This window comes from Ips typographus, linkage group LG16, assembly GCF_016097725.1.
Source record: "Ips typographus isolate SLU linkage group LG16, UJ_Ityp_2.0, whole genome shotgun sequence".
Classification (NCBI taxonomy): Eukaryota; Metazoa; Arthropoda; class Insecta; order Coleoptera; family Curculionidae; genus Ips; species Ips typographus.
In genome coordinates this window covers 6,797,379-6,821,017 of record NC_138437.1, presented here as the reverse complement: position 1 = coordinate 6,821,017, position 23,639 = coordinate 6,797,379, and the positions used below count along the sequence as shown (strand labels likewise).

Here is a 23,639-nt window from a genome sequence, read left to right as displayed (position 1 = left end):
GTGATTAAAAACACACTTTACGTTTGCCTCTACCTTATTTTAATCCTAGTCAAATTCTAGGAAACTACCTACAAGTTAAACTATAAATACCCTTATTCTTCCTTAAGGTTAATACTAAAACTAGTGCTAATGCTAAAGTTTCAGCTAAAGTTAAAATTTCTTTTATAAACTAGGCTTAAGACGTTCCTTTATAAGTTGATTTGTGCTAATGTTATAAATTTTAACTGCATTGAGTTGAGTTTCCTGGAATACTCCCATTGCAGTCTCAGAATGCTATCATCTGAGGTCGCCAGTGAAAGCTAAGAAAATGAGTGGCCGGAGCCGCTAGAAAGCGCTTTTACAGATTTGAAACTAAAAACTTAATTCGATCAAATAAATGAATTTTGCTGTAAAAATCTTAATGTTGAGTATCCTCAAAAAAATCAGATCTAGGAAACTGGCTGAGCACTAAACAGTACTTCACATTATAATCTAGATATCACAGCAGTGTAATGTGGTGAAACCTTTTTCCATACAGTAATAAAGTCTTGGAATTAGGAAAATAAATTTGAAGGAGTACATAAATAAATACGCTGTAGTGCTAGTAGGAACTGGAAAATATATTTTTGTCTTTAAAATATCTTGTAACACTTTATAAGAACGGTAAATAATAACTAGTTTATGATGTAAGTTGTTTTAAGTAAATATATAGTATAGAAATTGAACTGGAGCATATATTTTTGTTATAGTAGTATTACAGGCTTGAAACATATTTTGCGTGAAATATATAGGCTTTGTTATATGTTTCCATTTATTTTGAGCACTGTTAATTATTATATATCATAACGGCAAATTAACCACATAGGAAGCATGTATTATAATATTCAGGTTTAAAACAAATTCTATCATTATATGACATTAAAAGCACCTGGTCAGAAACTCGATATTAAATAAACATGTCCTGTAGTCTTGTAAAAGAGAGGATTTAGTTAAAAAAATGTACTCTTCTAGAAGGCAATATATGTCAAATTTACCTAGTTATAAAAATAATATTGCATTTCATATAAATACTGATAAATCGTCGGTCGCTTACAGGTGATGAGATTTAAAAATTGAAATGTACCTTAAATCATATTTATTTTGATATAGGCCTTCTTGAGGGCAAAACATCACCTGACAGCGCATAATTTTTAAGTTGCACACACATCTATAGTCTTTTATACAGTTATAAAAATAGAAAAATACTATCCTGGTAAAAGAACGTTAACGAATTACCTTTTTGATTGTTTAGGCAATACTACAAAAATATTAAAGACACGATTTGAACTATTCTAAATGTGTAGTGAATGCTATTTCTTCGTCCTAGTCCAGTCGTTAATGTCCTAGTCCAGATAGCTTATTGGTTTCTTAATACTATATTCTATGTGAATATCTCTCATCAACATTCTAAAAAATAAAGTGAAACACCATCTACCCAATATTTGACTTAATATGTTTGGGAACTAAATCTAATCAACTGATCAACATTCTCACTGTTTTGCTTATTTTGAAAGTTAGTATTTTTTTTGGGATGATATACAACTTATATCAACCCGAATCAAAGGCTATTAGTTATCATTTGTGCGTTACTACGTGGAAGAAAATAAATTTTTAAACTCCTTGATCTAAATACTAGCTCCAACTTAAACAGGTACTTTCGTAATTAAATTTGGGAAGTCAAAATAACATTGGGGAAGAATATCATCAGTCCAAACGGTTTAATTATTAACTAACTAAACTAACTAAGTTAAACCTATACACTAAGCAGTTACTTAGCAAATTTACGTAACCAATCGTAAATATCCTTTTTATTTCCATTCAACCAATTGATATTTAACTGAATAATCTCCAGGCTTTGCTCCAAAGCGCGTGAAGCCGATTGGACATTCATTCCATTAAAATACGTTGTCACCTATAAGACCATTTGCAATCTTAGTTTAAAACTTTTATGGAAATTATATATTATACTAACCTCATAATAATCATAAGGAGTGGATAAATATGTTGTGACTGCTGATATGATCCCACCCATCATTGAGGTGGAATTTCCGAATAAAGTGTACATTGTTGGCCAGTAAGCTTTTAAATGTCTCCAAGCCAATAGTTTTCCTTCAGGATTAGCTGCGACCACTGCCAGTACTATGTGGACGTCTTCAGGTCTTATGGTAGTTTTATCGAGAGTCTCTAAAAGATATCTGAAATAGAAAAAATAAAATAGTGGCTTAACTATAAAAGATGATGACAAGTTGGTCAAACACTTCCAAAACATAAAATCATACCTTTGTAAGAGCCAAGGATCTCCTCTAGGTTGGCCAAGGGCTTTCAGAAGCAACTGTCGTTCATTTATATCATGAGTATTATTGTACGCATTCCAACAAAACTGCCATTCTTGCATTCCACCAAACTTAATCCCAGCTGTATAGACAACTTCCTTTATCGTAGAATCGATAGTTTCATTATGTAACATCCATTTTTGAAATATTGACTTTGCTTCCGCGACAGTTTCGTTAAGTTCGCATAATATTGCTGAAGACAGCACCTTTGACCGTAATAGCCTGTAAAGCGTTTAAGAGTTTATGATGGATGCTTCATTAGTGGTAACTTACTGTTTAACATAATCTTTTGGAGGTTTCCATCCAACAAGTTTGGCAATGGGCCGTAATAAACTCCTCATGTAATTTAAAAACAATTTATATGGAAGAGATTCTGACATGGTTCGAGCCCAATTTTGGAAATGTTCTATAGCCGTAGCCCATGGAACATAATCTTGCTCTTTTACCAGATAGGTTGAGAGCTCTAATGGTATAGTTGCATTCAAAATTCCAGCTCTAAAAAGTCTCTCCGTCAGTCAACGTTCGTAAACAAGAAATATGTTTGGAAAATACCTGCAGAGGGTAAAGGCGTCATCAATAAGATTAGCTCGATCAGCTGCACTTATTATGGTGTGGTTCTTTTTTAAAAGTTCTATTAAAGAATACCACATGTGTTCTTCATACATTACCCTGTAGAATCCTGATTGGTTAACGTTAGCTTTGATCCACGTTATATTTGGATCAATATCAAATCGTGCTGTTTTATGCAAATTACCATTTTAGTTCATATACATGAAAAGTTTAGACAACTTACTCTCAGTTAAATTTAACCAGACGTTATTAATCACTCCACTGTCACTGTTTGTAACAAAAGTTAGTGGGACGTACCATTTGTTATTGTGTTTGGAATGTGATAAAGTGCTCTCATTGCTGCCTTTTACAGATAGAAGAAAACGTTTCTGAGTAGCGACAATTTCATTTCCTTCCTTTGTCAATGTTATTAATGGGAATCCAGCTTGATGCGTCCACGTTTCCATTATAGTCTAAATTGTTACCTTCTTGGTAGAAAATATCTCGTAAATTAATTGCAATACTTACTTTTAAATCAACAGTCTGATTACTATTTTTGCTAAATGTGTGCCACAAGTCTTTCGTTTCTGCCGTCCTGTACTTATATGTATAGAGATATTCGCTAAGGCCATTTTGTAAAGTGTCTTCTTGTAAAAAATTACATATCATGCGTATAATGGCTGTCGCCTGCAAAGATATTCGTTACTTCCACTTTATACGTTGATATAGTCAAATTACGTACTTTGCTGTAAGAGATAGTATCAAAAATAGAAGAAATATCATAAGGATCGTGTACAGCGATATTGATGGGATGACTACTGACTAAAGCATCCAATGCCATGGCTGGTTGTGTTTTGTCTATAATCAATTGATCCATGATTTTCCATTTTGGATTGTAATGATCTACTCCTAAGTACTGTAAATACGTAGTGAATCCTTCGTAGAGCCAAAGGTCAGTCCACCATTTCATCGTAACTAGATTTCCAAACCACTAAAACGTTCTAAAATTCGATCGTTATCTTTGGCTACTACATAAAACAGCTACCTGATGAATTATTTCGTGAGTAACGGTTGAAGTTAACCATTGATCGACTGAATTACTCGTGGGGCTGTGATTTGTGGTCGTTTCACGATAGATGATCAAACCCCAATTTTCCATAGCTTCATATGATAATTCTGGGATGGATACTAAATCTGTGTGATTTATAAAATTTAGCTATTCTTTAATGATATTAATGGGAACTTGCCTAATTTAGGTAAAGGATATGGTATTCCAAAAAAGTCCTCGAAATGGTCCAAAGTGTATATGGCAGTATCCAAAACGAATTTAGCCTTGTCAGTAAACTGCGGAGCAGTATAGACAGATACTGATGTTCCTCTTTCAGTACGGTTACTCAAGTTTGAATAATGACAAACCACGAAAGCTACTAAGTATGTACTGATTTCTGGAGTTTCTTGAAAATCGTCTCTTAGCTGAAAAAAAGGTTTTTAATTCAAAGAAAATTTAACTAAAAAAATCCCAAACTTACCAATCCCATTCCCATGTAAAAACCCAAATCTTCAGTATTGACTACAGGGGTATTAAAAAGTGCTATATGAAATCTGTCTCTAAAAATGGTCAATCTGAATTTTGCCTTAAATTGGGGTTCATCAAAGCACGGAAATGCAGATCTTGCGTGAGTGGGTTCAAAATGTGTCGCTGCTAAGTATCTACGACAAAAGAACTCAGTTAAACAAAATGCTTTTCAATTTAGCACAGTTACCTTTTCTCCCCATCCGCACTAGCATAACTGGTCAAATAAAACCCCTCTTGCGCCTCTTTATTCAGTCTAGTATTAAATCGGACGTTTAAGGTATAATTATGTTTTTTCTTAAATTTCTCCTTGATTTCTATGTACAATTGCTGACCTCTCACGTACTCTAACATTCGCACGATAGTCAAGTTGTGTCCTCTCTTATCGTGAATCATCTTATCTAGGATGGTCAAGTTATGACCGTGGAGGACGATAAAATTAGTTTCTTTGTCGCAATGGAATTCAATGGATATTTGTCCTGAAACGAAGATGTATTCATAATCAGAATAAGATTAGTCCACAGTTACAAACAAAGTAAATATATAATTACTAATAGAATTGTTATTAAATTATACAGGGTGTAAATACCCAAATTCATCAAAAAAGGTGCATTGTTATTTTATAAGAGGGTTGCATACATATTTTGATAACATTTAGATATATTACAATTTGTAATTATTTACTTTCTAAACTTCTGCTAAAACCCCTCCTGCAAGGAAGCATTAAAATAGATCAAAACAAGTTTTTTTTACAACGCGGTAGGCAAATAAAAATAAATAAATGTATTTTTAAATTTGAATCCACTTGATTTTTTATGTGAGATAAATATAGATGACCTAAAAAAATGTTTTGCGTTTTGGCTGTGATAAGTAGCACAACGTATAATTAAACGGCTTGTATTAAAATGTTGTCAATGTCAATGATTTTTGACTGCAAAATGCATGTTGTTTTACTAGAAAAGGACTTTTCATTCATTCAGAATATAAAAAATTCTAAAAAGTAGACGCAGATACCATGCTAAAGCCAACATGACCGTCCCTAAAACATCGCATGCGTTTAAGGGGAGTTACTAGCTGCTACGGATCATGCGTTAATAAGACAATTACTAACCCCGAACTTCTAAAGTAGTAATATTTGGGTGGATCGTTAGATTGTATCTAGAAGGTCTCAAGGTGGTAGGAAGACGAACGTTGTTCCAAGGGAAGATTTGACCATTGGTTGCCCTGGGAATGTAAGTCCTCGTTAGGTTGTATTCTTCATCCACGAAATTTGGAGGTTTCTCTCCAGCGCAAGTGCAGTCTGTAAACAGTCCTTTTTACCGTAATATATCAGTACCTAGGTTGTAGTTTCAAAGTGGGATTAAAGCTAACAATTTTGCTTAACTATGTTTAATTTGATTTAATCTTAGGCATGCTAAATGGAAGACAAAAATTACTTACCACTTTGAGGTCCAGTAAAGGCAATGATGACAGCCACAGTAAACAAAAGTGCAAAAACAATAGTAGCAATGCAGAGGGCTCTATTATGACTGCATGTGGCCACTCCATTATTTTCGTAAAGTGTCTTTTTTTGGGGTTGGACTGTAGGGCTTTCATTTCCTGCAACACCACCTGTGTCACGAGGATTATTTAAAAGAGGAGATGTCTGGCAGATGGGATTGATGATTTGAGCGTGATTTGTACCTGTAAGAAACGCAACATCGTCAACATCCTGATCGCTCATCACTCCTGTGCTCCCGATTCGAAACTAGAATGTTTCGACGTCCTTCTATATTATTCTATAATGGTGGTTGTGGACACTCAATTGGAAGTTTACTTTACGCGTGTAGTTAAGGAAGCCTTCACTTTGGGGTTGAAAAATATTGATTCTACATTATAATTATGAGCCACTATTTTTTGGTCAAAAGGACCACTTAATTTTGATATTTTCTGTTGTACTATACGTATAGTTGTGTCACTATTTTAGGGACGTTTTGATCTTATATTCTGAAGGGTTCGACTGTGAAACTGTAGCCTTTTTCGGCGCTGCGAGGGGATCCTGCGCCCTTTCAGATGAAATGCGCACGCCCATTTTCCGGTTCAAATGAAATTTAATGTTTATCAAAGAAGAAAGGTGGAAACTTTCCTTTAACTTCCCCAACCAACAGCTTAAAAAGTTAGCATAATAATTATAACTCGTACGTTCAAGAGCGTAACCTACTTTGAAGTTTTTTCCCACCCTTTAAGTCACGCTCATGAATAATTACCAGAAAAAATTGCTCCACTCCCTTTATTATTGATAAGATCAATTAACGACTATTTAAACGAAAGTAAACAAAAAAACTTTTTGCTTTTCCAGAAAAAAAATTACTATACTAACGATGTCAATTTCACCCCCACTTCTTTGAAGAGTCAGCGAGGGGTTTCACCCCCTTCTAAGGGTTGATTTTGAGCAATCGGGAATATCTGAGACAAGCATCCCTTTTAGTTAACGTAGAATAAACCGCAGTTTACATTGTTAAGTGGATTGCATTACGGTATTGATGTATCCAAACTTTAATATAATATCGATTTCAAACTTGGCATTACTTTTTGACACAAATATAGAGGCCAACTTTACCGTAAATAATAACAAACTATACTGTTAATTAGGATTTTAGTACACGGTTAAAGATCTACTTTCTATACTAAAAAATGTACAAGGTTGGTTTGTATATTTAGACAGCTTGTAGCGACTTTTTTACCAAATAATGTTATTGAATAAAATATAGACCAGGGCAAAGATGAAAAAAAAAACTAATAAGTTGATGAATTTTTGATTTCAAAAATATATAATAGTTTTACCTGTAAAAATAAAGTCACCATAAGCAGTCTAAAAAATATACGGAACAATCCTGTACAAAAAGCAGATAGTTGACAAAAAGAAGAAAATTGTATGGTATGAATGCTACGTTTTGAAACCTCATACTAAGTTCAAATATCTTCATGCTATAAGAAGTGCAATAACCAAGATAATATTATAAAAATACATTTAAATATAACGGAAACCATTAAATGATATATCACATCTATAAATAATGGTATTTAAAAGGGAATATGTATTGTAAGTACATTTATTGACTTTGTTTCTTTTCATGTCAGATTTTTGTAACATTTCGTAAAAAGTGGGCGTGGCGACTTTATTTCTTGCAGAGAATAGAATAAGTTTAATATTTGAAAACCTTAAGTAAAATTAAGTGGTTTGTTCAAGCAAAACACTAAATAAAATTGATATTAACATACATAGTAGCCTTTGTAGTTTTGAATTGACTTGTGCATGCATGTGTATGTTTATTTACTATATTCTCTAATCTTGTACTGAAGTCAAACAATGATAACATATTTATAAAACACCCTGTATATGTGTTATTAAAGATACTACATAGATGAGTAGTACCTACTACAATAGCTAAAACTAATCTATGATTCTATGAAACTATAAAGTGACCCACCTTGAGATCGAACATTGCCATTTTGAGTTTGTTTGAATTTTCCCAATGGTTCGAGTCGAATGATGTCTCTAGGTGACGGGCCTGTATTCGGCAACATGTTTCAAGATGCTGATGGATGATTTACGAAACCATAGACTACTACAGCAACTATTATTAGAAATACTTTTAATCTAATAACTATATAAATGTCGCTCTTTTTCTGGCGCCATTATTGTTATGAGACTACGGTGAAACTACTAGTTGACAAAATGAAGACATGCTTAGGCTCTACCTGTTGATAATATTTGAAAGACACTTGAGCACAAGACCACTGAGCAAATACATCCGAATATTTTACGCACAATATGAGCGCCAAACACTAATTTGAATTAACGGACGACAACTTGTAATTCACACTTTTAGTGATCAACATTACTCATGCACTTTAAAAACTGCCCTTGGACCCAAAGGTTAAGCATTGTAACATATTGATTTTCTATTTAGTCGACAAGCAGTCTACCCTTACTTTCATTCTCTGTCTCTGGAAGGGCTTGGCAGCACCCCATAATTTTCATTTGCAGATCTGTATATACAGCTTTCCCACGTGATACATTATTGATTAAGTGATACGGTGCGCATGTCGCTTATTCTCTATCTCTTTTATTGCACAATATTCAAAAAGTGTTTGCAATTTATTGTAATCAATTATTGGACAAGCTTGTATATTGTGTAGATTTTATTAGTCATTGAAGAAGTCAAGAAGCCTGTTGGCTGTTGCAATTAAATACACATCCCGATAAATTTTTGCAATAAAAAGTGCATTTTATCGACTCTTCTAGAGACGCCATCTAGCTCTAAGTTCAAAAAAACCATTAATGCGAAAAAACATCAATACTCTGCCATACGGCCTTCATTCCCTCATTGTTGTGGTCTTGTAGTAAAATAGTCAGAGCAATCAAAATATGCTCCACTTGAATGAAGTTGAAATTAAAATTATCATATTGTTTTGTATTAATTTAAATAAATCAGAAACAAAGGAATAGGATAAAGTTTTCACTGACACTGACTTGTGTGTTATATAAAAACTATTTATGGAATTAAACATAATTTATTTTTTGTCCTTAATCCTTAATGCAGTTTTAAAGTATAAAAAACGAATATTGAAAAAGTTTTTTTTTAAAAATAACGAAACAGTGGAATTCTTACTCATGAATAACAATTATTAGATAAAACAATTAACTATCGAGTGTAACACAATAAACAATCAAAACCACTTTAACTAAACATCGGTTGATGCAATTACAAAATCCATTTATTAGCACTTGCTACTTGACAGGAAACGCTTTTTAGCTGTCAGAATAGCATTATTTTAGGCAATAACGTCACAATCATGTTCGTTTTGATTACTTCGTTCATTAATTTTTCACTTTTATGTATTCTGACCATAAAAAACATAACCTTTGTTGTTATATAGTAGGTAACTTAACAAAGAGAGGGAAATAGTGTATGTATATTAATCTTACCTTAACTTATTAGAAAACGTTATTAAGCTTAAATTTATTTACGTACACTTGTTTTACCATATATGTAATTTAGGTCACTTAGTTTTTTTTTTATTTTGTTATCGAAATTTCAAAAATTGTTAGGGAAGTCTTTAATATCCTTAACAATTATTAGCCGAAAGGAAGTGTAACTTCACACTAACTAGCCTAAACTCTACAATTTCGTTAAAAAGTTGGTTCGCATGTCTCCTCCTTTCAATATTCACACATATTTATTTAGATACCGAGTGTTCAGGTAATAAATGGGATTATGTTAGAGCAAGATACACAAATGGGTGCACATTTTTTACACTATATATATATGCGCACCGCGATAGTATAGCTACATTTTGAACTCTACAACCCTGTATCAAAATTTTTTCTATTTTTTTTCAAAAGAATACTAGGAGTATTCTTAAAAATTATTTTTACAATTTATACACTTATACGAAAAACACTTACGCAATTTAGAAACCATCACACTTAAAGCATGAATATAATTGTCCTGAATAATTTCAAATCACTTAATGAATGAAATTGTATTAAAATAATGTTCGCTTGACCATTATTATTTAATAAAAAATTAGAAAATAAACGTTTTGTACCGCATAAAACTCGTTGATAAGTGAAATTATCCTTAATAATTCAGTTCAGCATTGAACATATTGTCTAAATCTATAACATTTATTATCAACTATTTTAAATAGTAGTGACTTGTGAATAATCATTATGCATAAGCAAATATAAGAACAGAATATACACACATCAGTCACAAAGGGCCTTACCCAAATATTCCAGTAACTACTAACTATGCAAGTACGTATTTGTATTATAGAGGGGTTTCTTAAAACATTTTATCCTACACAAAAATTGGTAATGTTAACCTTAACTTACATCAATGTTTTATCACCTGAACACTAAGCATTGAGTATTTGGTCAGTTCACTATTTCCGTCTCTCTTGCGTCTCATTGCTGGACATTTAAAAGGTCGTAATACAGAGATATGTAAGGATACACGTAGAGAAGATTCTAATAGGAGAACAGATAAACAGAGCTTCAAAGTTTTATTTTGAATTGTGACATTAATTAGACATACGGCTAATGAATGATGGGGGAATCACAAAGCCCTGGACTTAACACGATCAAATTAATAATTGTCGAGTTGCAGCGCAATATAATCGCCCACCAATATGAACAATAAACGTGATGTATGGCGAATAATTAAGAACTGCTGCTTTTCAAATTGTTTGTAAATCATAACACAATATAAAAACTTATGATTCATATTCAAGACATTCATTCGTGCCTACAACGACAAATGCAATATGCCATAAAAATAATAAATATTGGCATAATAATTTTCCTATAGAAAGCAACCAAATCAAAAACTGACTTCGAAAGTAACTAATTCTGGTTCATTGATTTGGTTTATAGCAAATTCTCACTTAAAGAAAAACTTCAAAAATACAGTCTATAACAGGTACTTTCTAAATTGTCTCATAAACGATTGCAAAATTGTGAAAACAACTATGGAATTAAAAGAAGAAAACTTAACAAAACAATCAAAAACAAAAAAACTTTAACTTAACACTCATATAACATTTCAATTATTAAATTACGTAATTTCGATTCTGATTTCAAAACAATAAAATTAAAAACCTTTATAACAATTACATTTGAAATTATATTTTAGAACTAATACTGTGTTTTAAATTTGCTTTAAACCAGATCGTTAAACTTATGGCAATATAACGTCAGCTGTTGTTTTGAAATAAATATTAAAAATTCAATACGCAATCTGGTTAAAACAATAAAATAATATCATGTTTAATACAAATATTGGCGGACAAACACTGCCAGTATCACTAAATCCAGATCAGATAGCTTTCTGAGATAAAGTGACAACTTATAGGCATAACGCCTTAAAAAGAAAAAGTAAATTGAGTCATTAAATTCCTAAATCTACTCACATCAATTTACGTAATATACAAATGATTTAATATTGCAATATATATATATAATATAATAATAATATATACAAAAAAAGACATAGAAATAATTTCGTTCTTCTAAGTTGATAAGACTAGTTTACTGACTAGATTTAAGTGCGAAACAAATAATTACCTATGACTTGCGGGCTATTTAACAAAAAAAACCAAACACATAAACTGTGTTGTTTAAAGCTATGAATATTGCATTCGTATCAGGGAACAATAATCATTTACATGGCAATCAACGGTGCAAAAGAATAGAACTAATGTAAAATTTTTTTTAAAATCAACCATACAAATGAGTTCAAATTACTTGGTTTTCAATACGCAATAACTGGTGATGGTATGTAACTACACGGACAGCTCATAAATTACCTAAACATTACACTTATATACAAAAACTCTATATTCCAGCTGTAAAAAAAAGGAGTAAACAAATATGGAAGAGAAGGAATTATGTCAAAAGTCCAGGGCTGACGCGCGAATGACACACGACCATAAAATCCGATAGTGACTATTAACACACAAACCCTTGGCATAACTAACATTCAAAGTTAGAGAAAATACTTACGACAAAAAAATATCACCATTTACCCTGTGCAAGTCTCTGGTTTCAAAATGCAAGCGACCAACGTTTAATATGGGAACTTAACTCAAAATTACAAAACTAATTAACATTTAATTGATTCCTTGGAAAGTTATTTACTAAGCCTTTATTTTGTCTTATTTCAAACTAGTTGTTTTTTTCATACTTACCATTTAAGTAATTCCTGTAATAATTTGAGCCTTAAGTTTATCAAGTCTGACAACGCCAAATTAACCAAAATTGTTCTCCAATAAAAAAGAACATTTTATTTACAAGACTGTTAAAGTAGGGGCCATATCTCTCTTTTACTAGAAATACTAAAGAAAACGAAGATGTTAAAGAACTTGTGGTTCAAGAAAATCTAACTGAATATCCTAATGATAAACCTTTGCATGAATTACTTCGAAAATTGAAAAAAAATAATTGAGTTTACACTTTATGGTAACAGTATAATTTGTAGCATTTATTCAAAAAAAGTTCTCTTTTTACCAAAAAACCTGATCATAATAATTGTATTTACTTAATAACACAAAAAACTAACTAACAATAAAAAATAAAATTAGAGATCTAAGGCCACTTACCTCATGTAAATTAAATTGTCTAATTCAAGCTGCAATAAAACTGATATAGGTTTAGTAAATAGTTTTCCCGGACGATCTGAAAATTTCCCATACCATGTACTGAAGCGGACAGACTTGCTAGGTACTAGCCGAACATATCTTACAGGTACACAACATTAAAACACAGCGACGAAAACCGATCAAAACCCTCCCAGGTAGGGTGGATAGCCAGGAGGATGAGGAGGAGTTGGTTGAGGATAACTGTAGTAGGGATAGTTGGGATTGGGTACGTGAATTCCCGGTGTGTAGCTTTGAGGGTATGGTATTTGAGGGTAACTCAAGGGCATCGGTTCGTAAGGCCCACTCCATGTGGGAGTTGGGTACAGAGGGTAACCGGACGAAGGATAATTGTAAGAAACTGGGCTAGCTCTGGCCGAAGAGACTGAGTAATTATTTGAATACTGATCGGTAGTTTCAGTTATAGGAGCCTCACCATCGGTAATACTCGGAATTTGGTCTACTAATGACTCGAGACCCGATAAACTTTTTGAAGCGATGTCCTGATGTTTTTGCTGGGTATTTGGATACTGAGTGGGTGGTTCTTGAGATGGTGGTTCCATACTATATGGTTGATAATGGTATGAGTGAGGTTGTTCGCCGTTAGCCGAGGCGGCAGGGCTCATGTGATAATGATGATTCTCGCTATTCGTAGAAGGGGCTGGACTTAACCGACACTCAGCGTCTTCTGCCATAGTTGTGGGAGGTTCAAAATCTGGAGGACCGATAGGGGAACCCGGAGAACCTAATTGTTCAGAACTAATGGCTGCGCTAATTTCTGAACTGAGATCTGAATGAGTAAACGGTTGAGAGTGAGGTCTAGGAGAATATGGGGGTCGAGGAGAATTACTATATTGTGGCCTTGGTGACTGATTGTACTGCTGTCTGGGAGACTGACTATATGCTGGTCTGGGACTTTGGCTGTATGTAGGTCTGGGAGATTGACTATAGGGTGGTCTAGGTGACTGACTGTATGGTGGTCTCGGCGATTGATTATATACCGCGGCTTGGGGCTGATTATACATATTACCTGTACTAGTGGGAGGGGTCATTGCCGGTCCCATTGGATAAAAATTATTTGGCGATTGAATTGGTGATGGATTTGAAAAACATTGAGCCGCCATATTAGCCTGTGCGTTATTTTCCATCCGGTTTATTTCTGTACTATCCATCTTTACTTTTTTAGGCCGGCCTCTCTTTTTCTTTGGAAAATCTCCGCAATTATTGCTACTGGGTGGTGGGGGTTTTCTTACTACAGGTTTAGGCGGCGGTTCTTCACCTTCGATTTTAATTTTCTTTGGCCGGCCTCTTTTCTTTTTGCACGGAATTATCGTTCCATCTTCCGTTTTAATCACAGCGTTGCTAATATCAGTGAGTTCTGGATATAAATCCGCTTTAGGTTCGGCTTCATAACAAGATTTCACCTTAGGTTCGCTAAAAACCATTTCGTTCTCATCAATTTCCGGAATTAATCCATTCAAATAATCTCGAAATTTTTTCAGGGCTGCATAAAATGGGACTTTATCTGCTGCTCGCGGAAGCTGTGCACATCTTGCACTCGACGATGGCATCACCCACATATGCTGAAAGATAAACAAAAACACTTAGTTTATTAGGAAATTTATAAGTGGTAGAATTAAAAAATTGCATTTTCAGGTTGTTTAACAAAAAACCATTGTTGCAACCAGTTTCATCTAAACGTAGTAACACTGCAATTACAAAAAAAATACTAGAATACTACTGTGAAAAATAATAACTTGTCATACTAAGACTAATCAAAGGTTCAATCACCCTCTAATCTGAGAACGATCATTTATTTCCTACACATATAAAACATTCATTGATTTGTGGCCGGAAAATAAATGATCGTAATAATGACCGCCGCAAAATTACTAAACACTTCTCATAGTAAACAACGATACATTTAAAGTAATACTCACCGTATTAGTGCCTTCAACTAAATCCGGTTGCCTGCCAAATTTAAAGTCTTTCTTTCCAGAAAATACTTCATAAATCAACTTGCCGTTGAAAACTGCGATTTTAGGCCTAAATTTCCTTAATTTGTCTAACAATATTTGGCTACCTTCCTTAATTTCTTTACGAGTTAAATCTGCACTGCCCTTTGTTGCCCTCTGGACCATGTTCGTAAAGCCGATACCGACCTAAAAATTCACATATTATAAAAATACAAATTACTTATGGTTATAGTACTATTATATGTACCGACCTGCAGTAACTTGTAATCTTCATCAGCCGACATTTGTTGTGGGGTTAGCCCAGATAAATACAAGCACTTCCAAAAATGGTTACCAGGTCCTGCGTAGTGATGCCCTTTGTATGCAGCAAACAGTCCAGGATTAATTCCAATCTACAGCAAAATATCAAAATTAACGTGAAAGATTTTAGTACAGTCAGTTGCTTACAATAATGATATCTAAATTTTCAGAGAGGTGATCTGGCAACGTTCTTTTAGAAACCTCTTCTTCCGGCATTCCATTAAATCTGTCATGCTTTTTGCGTTCCTTAATAGGCCTTAAAATTCCTCCGTTTAATTCTTGAGCAAAATCCCCAGGTCTAAAAGGTGACAAAAATGTTCCATGTTAGATTTATTTCACTTGCAGAAAAAGAATACTCAAACCCCTTTTCTTTGAACATTTTCCTTTATAAGTATTAAAAATAAAATTTGTCAAAAGACCACTCAACACACTACAAATATTTCAACAAAAAACCAAAAAAGTGTTTCAAGTATGAACGCACTTCTCAAGGCAAATATGGACAAAGTTGACATACTCAGGCTTAATCTTCTTTTTTCGGCCACGTTTTTTGGGGCCTGGTATCATTTGATTATTCAAAGGAGGCATGGGATGCATCATGTGCGGCGGTCCCTGCACAGACGGAAGCATTGGAATTGGATCGTCGTCGATGAAACTATAGGGGTCTTCCATTTTTTCTCGTTTCACTTCATGATTATGGTTGACGTTGGCAGGATTCATTAACATATCTGCGCTAGTCTCGTACCCATCGTCATGAGCTTCCAATTTCATATTACTAAAATCAAATATTGGTTTGGTACACTCGGTGTCCCAAATACCACGTTCACTATTACTATACCGAAGACGGTGTGAACTACAAAGTCCGCTAAAGGGAAACAGACTGGAAGTTTTTAAGGATCTTCAATATCGTGTTAACCACGTTATATTATTTTCAGTTGTGAAAAGTAACTTTAAGAAATTTACCATGTTTAAAGAAATACTCACAGCTGTATCAATTTCTCTTACAATACATAAAATACCCTTCATTTTTAACAACTGCTGACCCAGACTAACACCACCTACTTGCTAGTAATGTGAAAAGCAAATTAATGGTTAGCTCAATCAGGTAATAACTAAGGTGAGTGAGTATTTGGGGGCGTTCCAATGATAAAAAATTCATAAAACTGAGTACACAAGTACTGATGTTAGTTCTATCAATAGAGTCAACAACACATCAAAAAAAATTATATTACCTACTATTATATGGTAAATCACACTTTTTCACTCTGCCTACTAGTAGGGGTTAAAAGTCAACTGACCAAAAAAACATAAAAAAAGTTATTAATGTTCTAATAACAACATATTTCATTGTTTAAAATAGTATATCAAGTAAAAGGCAATTTGATATGTAATTACAGATAGTAATAAAGTATACACCTCTAAAACTGGGTGAGTGAATAGTGGTGTTATTATAGAAACAGTTGGGATTATTACTAGAATTTTTGTAGAAAATAGAAATGTGTTAAAAAGGCAGCAAATAATAGATATAGAAAGAAATAGGTCAAGTTTTAAGCAAATAACAAAGGGCATTTCACAGAGGTCAGGGCTAATTTACTCAATCTATACTTTTTAAAAAAATGAGCGGCTTTTTTGCTTTGTAGCACGTCTGTTCTAATTAGTTAAATGAAGTAAAAACAATCTGAACTAACATAGCATCAAAACGTGCAAATTAGTCTTGCATTTAATTTAAATTAAATGGCTAGGATACAGTGCAAGTGGAAATAAAGAAGACTCCCAAAAGGGTTTAATGCCCATAGAAGTGTTTAATTTTGGAAAGTAGCCATTAGAAGGTAAAAGAAAAAAACAGATTATTACAAAAAATCGTTCATTTTAATGCAAAACAAGGTTGAATATAACATTGACCCTGTAAACTGTTGAATCAAAAAAGTTTATTACCTTTCTTTGGCCGCATTCATTTTGACGCTCCATGGAGCGAGCAGAGCAAAATTTGCGTCACGCTGACGTAATTTGTCAGTTGCTGCAATTATGATTTTGTTAAATTACGTCATCGTGACGTCAATTTCGCTCTGCTCGCTCCATAGAGCGTCAAAACGAAAGCGTATTTCAAATCTCTTTGAAGGTTTAAGTTTAGACTGTGAATGCTTAATGGCATGCACTCTAAAGAAAAAACACTCCGAACTTAAATCCTTCAAATGACTGACCATGGTAAATTGCCGTATTGACTAGTCAGTCCTAATCATAAATCTAATGCCTTTCTGCTAGGATTTAAGCCAAAGTTTACATGATTGGGCTGAATAAACAGATCCGATTTGCTCTTTATAAATGTAGTCAAGGATTTCCAAGTAGTGGCTTACTCTTTACATAAATAGGGATTTTCATGTTGGCCCATAAGCATTGATATATCTTGTGAATGAAAAATGATACAGAGATGTTTAAATTAGGATATTATTGAACAAGATTTTCTTTTCAAACAGCAGTGAAAATAAACTTTATTTTTATTAGTTTGTCTCTCTTAATGAGACCTCACCCTTTTGTACATAAATTTGTAAATACACATTGGAAATTGTATTAGACTAATAGTGTACTTGGTGTTCAATAAATAAACAAAAAAAATAGTAAATAAATTTACTACTTAATTAAACAGTTTAAACATAACATTTTTAATGGTACTGAAACTTGGTTTTCTGTAAAAATTCAAATTTATTACACAAAATCAGTAGTAATGACGTTACCACAGAGAGGTTAGTTAGACTCTCTTCTTCTTTTTTGGTTAATATTTTTTAAATTTTAGGTTTTTTGTAAAATTCTAGTCTCTGATTTTTAATTTTTCTCTGCAGTTGTCACAATGAAACCTTTAAAACAAAAATCTACCAAATGAATTATAACATGATAGAACTAAAAAAACATAGGCAAGTGTTTGACAAACTATGAGAATTACAAGAATTTACCCAAGAACCAATTCCAAGATGACACATTAGTCAAATTTATTTTGACAGCTGTCAAACTCTAAAAACCCAAATAACAACAATAAAGCATACAACCAATTAAACATTAAACCTATTGTTTAATAGGCGTTTTTCTGAAGGCTGTTTCTAATTATAAAAAAATAAAGCAAATTATTAAATTAGAAAATGTGTAAAATGACCATAAACAGCCAGGACATTCCTGAGGGAGGCCAAAAAGCTAAGATCAATGTGTAAATAATGATTGTTTATCTCTGCTTACATCTTTTTCTTAATTAATGAAACTGTTTTCTATAAGACATATCAATTAAAAAGCTAAGTAAAGTCTTTTCCAATGTTTTATTTGAACTAATGGTTAGTAATTTGTTTAAAAAGTACAGTTGAAGTACTTGGATACCCCTTGAAAACCTCAAAGCAGAAGAATGAACCTGAACCAAAAAGGGATTGTTTACATATGATACTAGAAGGATAAATATATGAGGAAACAAACTTGATAGAAACAAAGTACTTACAGTTTATATTTATGCTGGAAATTAATGGGGTGGTTGTAGTTGTCATAGGATAGCTGCCCTGGAGGAGCCGACGTATCCGGTGGTGGTCCACCTCCGCCCGTTTCCATACTTTCCCCCAATAAAGTGGTGGACTCACGAAAAAGAGTAGCCACCTGCATCGGCCAAATCCAGCGAGCCTTCGCTCGCTATAAATATATAAACCAGCTATCACTTCACATTTAGATAATTTGCACTAGCTCAGAAAAACCAGACAACCTCACCCTTTAAAAATAGTCCTAACTCTGTGATTGGTTCAACAAACGTTTTGAAAAATCAATATGTTATCAGCCTCGGCCTGTATTTTTGTAGAAGCCCAAATTCATTGGTGATGTCTCCGTCAGCGTCGCTACTTCCTGCGACGCCTGCCTGCCTGCACATTTTTCCTGACTTTCTGCCAAAAAAAACCGTTCCTCTCACATGAAAAGATATTTTATAAGCGCCCTTGTACCTACTCATTAATTTATTACTGTTTTAATTGAAAAAACACCATTACGGTCCGTTGTTTTTAATTTGCAATTAGTTTTCTGCTGGGAAAAATTAAAAAAAAACACTGATATACACACGAGTTTTAATAGAAAACTGCAGAGTATTTAAAATATTCTCACAGCAATTTTTCTGTTTTATCACAGAGGGCGCAAAGTAGAGTAAGATTCCTGATTCTTCTTCTCTTTTATATTATCAATTACTTGAGCTTCAAGGTAGTATATGATGGCAAAATAAAGTGGTATAAGTCAAGCAAAGTTATAAAAAATTAATTCTGTGTCAAAAATTACTTTTTGTTCCCTTTTTTAGCTATGTGATTTGTTGCTTTTACTCTATTTAGTATTTAAAAAAGCTATTTATTGTTAAAACCATCATGATATTTTACTCTAAGCTAAGCTGCTTCTCTGTACAACAAACAATGAACCATCAAACTGACTCTATACAAAAAAATATAGTATACGCGTATTTTTAAAGTCAACAGTTTAGGTATTGTTGCCAACACAAGCACCACAATTTTATAAAAAGTGTTCTTAAAGTGCTGATGAATTAATGGTGGATCCAACTGTCACTGTCTTTTAAGTCAACATAAATCTGTGATGAAAACAACATAGCCTCAACTTTCCACCAAGCCTCAGAGCTGATGGATTTGTTGATTTCATGTTGGAAGTCAATTTTGACCAATGACAATGTAAGCTTTTTTGACGTTATGTATTAGCCTTTCCGGCATTTGTTATTGTTTGTTGTGTTTATTGATTAAGGAAAATAGAAAAGGCATAAAATACTCAGCAAAGGTTCTTTAAATGTAAATCCCGTTTTTTAAGTCAACAAGAAAAATGTTGCCAACCAGCTTAACAGTTCCAACACAATCTCAACACTACTTCAACAAAACCATTCTCTGACGTCATTCATCACAACTTAATGTTGACTTTAAAAATACGCGTTATCTACATCTTGCTATACTGGAATACCCAACCAATACTAACTAACATTTTAATAGTAACCAATCTAGGAAAATGCATATTTTAAAAATGCTGTCTTCAAAAGTTTGTTACATTTTGTCAAGTAGAGAGAAGAAAACGTGAAGTTAGCTACTAAACTGACACTTGAGTTAGTTAAGAAGTACGTAAAGGTTAGGTAGAGTGACAGGAGGTACTCTTTGTGGCCTTGAGGTGGAAAACGTGTTGGTAAGGAACAAAACAAATGTTTGTAACTTCATTCCAGTGTATTGACGTAAAGTAAAAGTAAACTCAACTGGAAAAAAAATGATATGGTTCACTTTGCAATGTCAAATGTTCATTGTTTAGTCCAGTTGAAAAAGTTTGTGGTAATTACAAAATAGAAAGTTGCCAAATGTTCATTTACTAATTGCTAAATGATACACCATAACAGAATTAATTTTCTAACTGCAAAAATGGTGTATAAAATCCATTTCACAACAAAGTCATGATGGAGGTAGTTTTGGTGTCTATTTGTAAATAAAGAAAACAATTTCCAAAACCGAGATGGGTAACTGTTTTAAGAGGTCAAGTACAGATGATATTTCTCTTTTGAGGGGTGCTGATAGTATTAGAGAACCATCATTAGATCCAGTGGGGCCACCAGCTTATCAGGTAGGTTAACTTTGTTCTTTGTTTTCTGTAGTATTTGTAATATTTGTTCTAGGAGGCATTGTCTGTCCAGATTTCACCTCCTATGTACCATCCATCACCCAGTGTAACTCGTTCAGTAACACAACTTACAGAGGAAGAGCAAATCAAAATTGCTAAGAGAATTGGATTAATACAACATCTACCTACTGGAAAGTATGATGGATGTAAGAAAATAAGGGAATGTGTTATATGTATGGGTGAATTTATGGTAAGTTGTACTGAACTCAACTTGAAGTAACCAAAACAAAAAATACCAATGTCCTTGAGTATATTGTTTCCTAACAACAAATTCCTGCAGACCAGGCTAACATTAGCAAGTAATTGTCATTCAATTTGCTTGTCCAACTTATGTTTGCAAGGTAATTAGGAAGTATACAATCATTAATAACAAAGTTGTTACCATCTGAATTATAATCAGTTTGTTGTACTCTTACCAGATTTTTTAATTTAATATAAATTGTTCTGAAAATCTATAAATACAACTGAAAGGTCCTCAGGATAAATTTATATGAATAATATGTCAGATGTCTGCCATTTTTCTGAAAGGTGGTTTCTAGTAGGCTGTGAATTGGGCGATTGGTTAACTTGTTGGAACTGCGCATGCGCAGTTCAATTCTACTGTAGGGCTGCTTTCAGAAAACCGCCGGTGCGCGCTTTGTGACGTCATTTTGACAGTTTGTCAACACAGGTTCTTTTTATTTACTATATTGATCAGATGACATATTGTCAAATTACGTCACAAAACGCGCTCGGAGGTACTGCTGAATACTTCTGATTTTTTAATTTTGAATAAACATTCAGGTTGGAGATGCCTTACGCTATCTTCCATGCATGCACACATACCATGTGACATGCATTGACGACTGGTTAATGCGTAGCCTGACTTGTCCTAGTTGTATGGAGCCTGTTGACGCAGCCTTATTGACAAGTTATGAGACCAACTGATGACGAGCGGCCAGTGCCTTGTTTAATTTAAAGCGTGTTTATCCCGCTGGTTCGGGTACTCATTCTTTATATTTTCACAACATTTTTAAATTTTATAACATACTTAAACACAGCTGAAATCAAGAATACATTAGTTTTCTAAGGCTAATAATGTCACACAAAAGTTTATGGTGACATATATCTGTTTTAGAAAGTTAGCTGGTATCTATAGGATGCTGTTTACCATTTTTGTTACAATGCACTTTGATTATCTTAATTTAAGCCATTTAATATAACCTTAATTAACCTTGACCTAGAGGGTTCCCTTGGTAACTTGTTTTTCTTATGGAGAATAAAAATTGCCTCTAATGCTGATGTTTCAAATAAACTCTCTTAAAATGCTATTAAAAATGTAATATTCTACTGCATCTAAGTCAATACTAACAATTTTTTTTGACTGAGGGAGATTTATCAAATTTTCACTTACATGGGTGTCTTCTCTTTTAGTTGCCCTGAAACAATATTTTACTTATCCTAACTACTTAATATTATAATAATGTGAGTAAAAATATTTTTTTAGAATTTACTGCTTAGTTGTTCTACATGAATTTATTCGCATAGTTAACCACGAATGCACGTCAATCCAAACACTAGAAGTTAAACAGCCTACATTCAATATTTGTGCTTGCAAGTGTAATAAACAAATAATTTAGTCAGTTATGATTGCTTTCTCAGGCGGGGTTAGTTTGGAGGACTAAGTGTTAGTTACAACTGAATTATTATATGGTAACTGTCCTTGGTTTAATAGCTTGGCTTTTCCTGATCTTTTGAGCTGACCCTGTCTAAAACTGCAAGTAACTATTTTTATTAACAAGGTTATATTTTAATTATATACCGATTATGTGACACGCTATATTAGTTCCCCAATTCTAGTAATATCTTTAAATTAGTTGAAAAAAGCCGTCGTATATTTCCAAACCTACTTAGAGTCTAATATACTAGCGAAATACTGTGATCTGTAATGTTGTTTGAACGAGTGTTGATATCACTTTTGTGTGGCTGTGAATTTTGGGAAGCCTGGATATATTATACTATATACATTTAAATCTACTCTTATAATTAATAAGGAATAACAAGTGTACAATTTCTCCGCTGATTAATGCCAGTATTTAGTAAATTGCTTCGTACACTTTATATGTCTCTACCATCTATCAGAGATTCGCCATATCCAAGTTTCACAAAAGATGTAAGTACCATTTTAATAAGTGTGACTGCAAATCCAAGAATAATTAACATTAGTAAAATATATACAATTAAATCTGTAAATAGTTGTTATACAAAAATTAGTCATATTTGGTGGTGATATATTATATTATAGTCTTCTTATAATATACAATTTGTAGCTCGAATATTGTGTTTTTTTTAATTTGACCTTTTAGATAATATATTACTAAAAAAAGTTAATTTAATAGATGAAATATGCAAATTGATCAGGCTTTTCAAGGGCCTATTTTGGTTTACTTTATTAAGTATTATATAATTAATCAAACTTTTTTCTTTAAATCAGCACATAGATTTCCAACTAAAAGTTTGTTGAGTAGTGAATTTAAATAGTGAAAGTGACGTCAAACAAGTCAACTTCATCTCCTCTGTAGTGAGCACTGAGCATGCGTTCAGTTACTTTCAATTGTAAATGGTATGTGAATGTAATACCACATGGTTCCTCCGTTGTATAGCACGTGCAAGCTTTTTATTAAACCAGACAACGTAAGTACCTTATTCAAATATTATTTGCTTCCAAAACATTATGATTGAATATAAAAACCATTACATGCAAGGCATGTTTTCACTTAAATGTGAAATTCAATTAATTTTTTATCAACCATGTGGTGGAGTGCTATTTCTTCTGTTTTGCCCCTTTACTTCTAGTCCACCACGTAAAGTTTGCATGATGACAATCACACTTTCTGATGTAAAGATGAAAACCCTGCAGTGCTGATCAAAAACAATTATTATTACTAATTACTTATCCCTATCAAAACCTTTGTTTCATTCTTATTTTATTTACAGATTCTCGAAGTACTACCTCCTGCTCCAGTGCCGGAGTAGGTCTGGTATAACCTGACTTCTTGTTACCAT

At 33.2% G+C, this 23,639-nt stretch overlaps 3 protein-coding genes across 15 annotated transcripts; 1 reads left to right on the top strand and 2 right to left on the bottom strand.

Moving 5' to 3' along the window:
- Window positions 1–578: 578 nt before the first annotated feature.
- On the bottom strand, window positions 579–8,518 carry LOC145738781 (endoplasmic reticulum aminopeptidase 1-like). Of its 6 annotated transcripts, none has more exons than XM_081993826.1 (15): window positions 7,944–8,518; window positions 5,914–6,156; window positions 5,585–5,785; window positions 4,664–4,952; window positions 4,430–4,610; window positions 4,148–4,373; window positions 3,946–4,094; window positions 3,643–3,891; window positions 3,429–3,587; window positions 3,145–3,373; window positions 2,904–3,087; window positions 2,625–2,846; window positions 2,298–2,573; window positions 1,991–2,213; window positions 579–1,930 (listed from the first exon to the last, which is right to left on the bottom strand). In XM_081993826.1, the coding sequence occupies exons 1-15, from the start codon at window positions 8,038–8,040 to the stop codon at window positions 1,787–1,789; spliced, it is 3,072 nt and encodes a 1,023-aa protein (XP_081849952.1). In that variant the 5' UTR covers window positions 8,041–8,518; the 3' UTR covers window positions 579–1,786. The 6 variants fall into 6 exon arrangements, with proteins under 6 accessions (XP_081849952.1, XP_081849955.1, XP_081849953.1 ...); XM_081993829.1 differs by having other exon boundaries at window positions 5,914–6,317; window positions 7,944–8,517; XM_081993827.1 differs by having other exon boundaries at window positions 5,585–5,773; window positions 7,944–8,517.
- A 492-nt stretch (window positions 8,519–9,010) lies between these two features.
- Tdg (Thymine DNA glycosylase) lies at window positions 9,011–19,048 on the bottom strand. 8 transcript variants are annotated; one of them, XM_081993725.1, is made up of 8 exons: window positions 18,897–19,048; window positions 18,666–18,835; window positions 18,406–18,590; window positions 15,415–15,705; window positions 15,081–15,231; window positions 14,885–15,025; window positions 14,598–14,819; window positions 9,011–14,240 (listed from the first exon to the last, which is right to left on the bottom strand). In XM_081993725.1, exons 3-8 carry the CDS (start codon window positions 18,561–18,563, stop codon window positions 12,801–12,803), a joined length of 2,403 nt encoding a protein of 800 aa, XP_081849851.1. In that variant the 5' UTR covers window positions 18,564–18,590; window positions 18,666–18,835; window positions 18,897–19,048; the 3' UTR covers window positions 9,011–12,800. The 8 variants fall into 8 exon arrangements, with proteins under 8 accessions (XP_081849851.1, XP_081849850.1, XP_081849845.1 ...); XM_081993724.1 differs by having other exon boundaries at window positions 18,406–18,609; window positions 18,897–19,047; XM_081993719.1 differs by having other exon boundaries at window positions 18,406–18,835; window positions 18,897–19,047.
- Window positions 19,049–20,085: 1,037 nt separating this feature from the next.
- Rnf11 (Ring finger protein 11) lies at window positions 20,086–22,909 on the top strand. Its single transcript, XM_081994710.1, has 3 exons — window positions 20,086–20,537; window positions 20,590–20,784; window positions 21,378–22,909. The coding sequence occupies exons 1-3, from the start codon at window positions 20,430–20,432 to the stop codon at window positions 21,519–21,521; spliced, it is 447 nt and encodes a 148-aa protein (XP_081850836.1). The 5' UTR covers window positions 20,086–20,429; the 3' UTR covers window positions 21,522–22,909.
- Window positions 22,910–23,639: the final 730 nt, after the last annotated feature.

Bases quoted from the DNA above. Each gene is read 5' to 3' on its own strand.
- Rnf11 (XM_081994710.1), top strand. From the start codon at position 20,430: ATGGGTAACTGTTTTAAGAGGTCAAGTACAGATGATATTTCTCTTTTG. The intron at 20,538-20,589 runs GTAGGTTAACTT...TATTTGTTCTAG, and splicing joins TGGGGCCACCAGCTTATCAG to GAGGCATTGTCTGTCCAGAT. The intron at 20,785-21,377 runs GTAAGTTGTACT...ATAAACATTCAG, and splicing joins TATGTATGGGTGAATTTATG to GTTGGAGATGCCTTACGCTA.
- LOC145738781 (XM_081993826.1), bottom strand. From the start codon at position 8,040: ATGTTGCCGAATACAGGCCCGTCACCTAGAGACATCATTCGACTCGAA. The intron at 3,588-3,642 runs GTACGTAATTTG...ATATCTTTGCAG, and splicing joins ATACTATCTCTTACAGCAAA to GCGACAGCCATTATACGCAT. The intron at 2,574-2,624 runs GTAAGTTACCAC...AACGCTTTACAG, and splicing joins CCAAAAGATTATGTTAAACA to GCTATTACGGTCAAAGGTGC.
- Tdg (XM_081993725.1), bottom strand. From the start codon at position 18,563: ATGCAGGTGGCTACTCTTTTTCGTGAGTCCACCACTTTATTGGGGGAA. The intron at 15,706-18,405 runs GTAAGTACTTTG...ATTTGATTTTAG, and splicing joins TTCCAGCATAAATATAAACT to TAATATGAAATTGGAAGCTC. The intron at 14,241-14,597 runs GTGAGTATTACT...TTTATCTTTCAG, and splicing joins TAGTTGAAGGCACTAATACG to CATATGTGGGTGATGCCATC.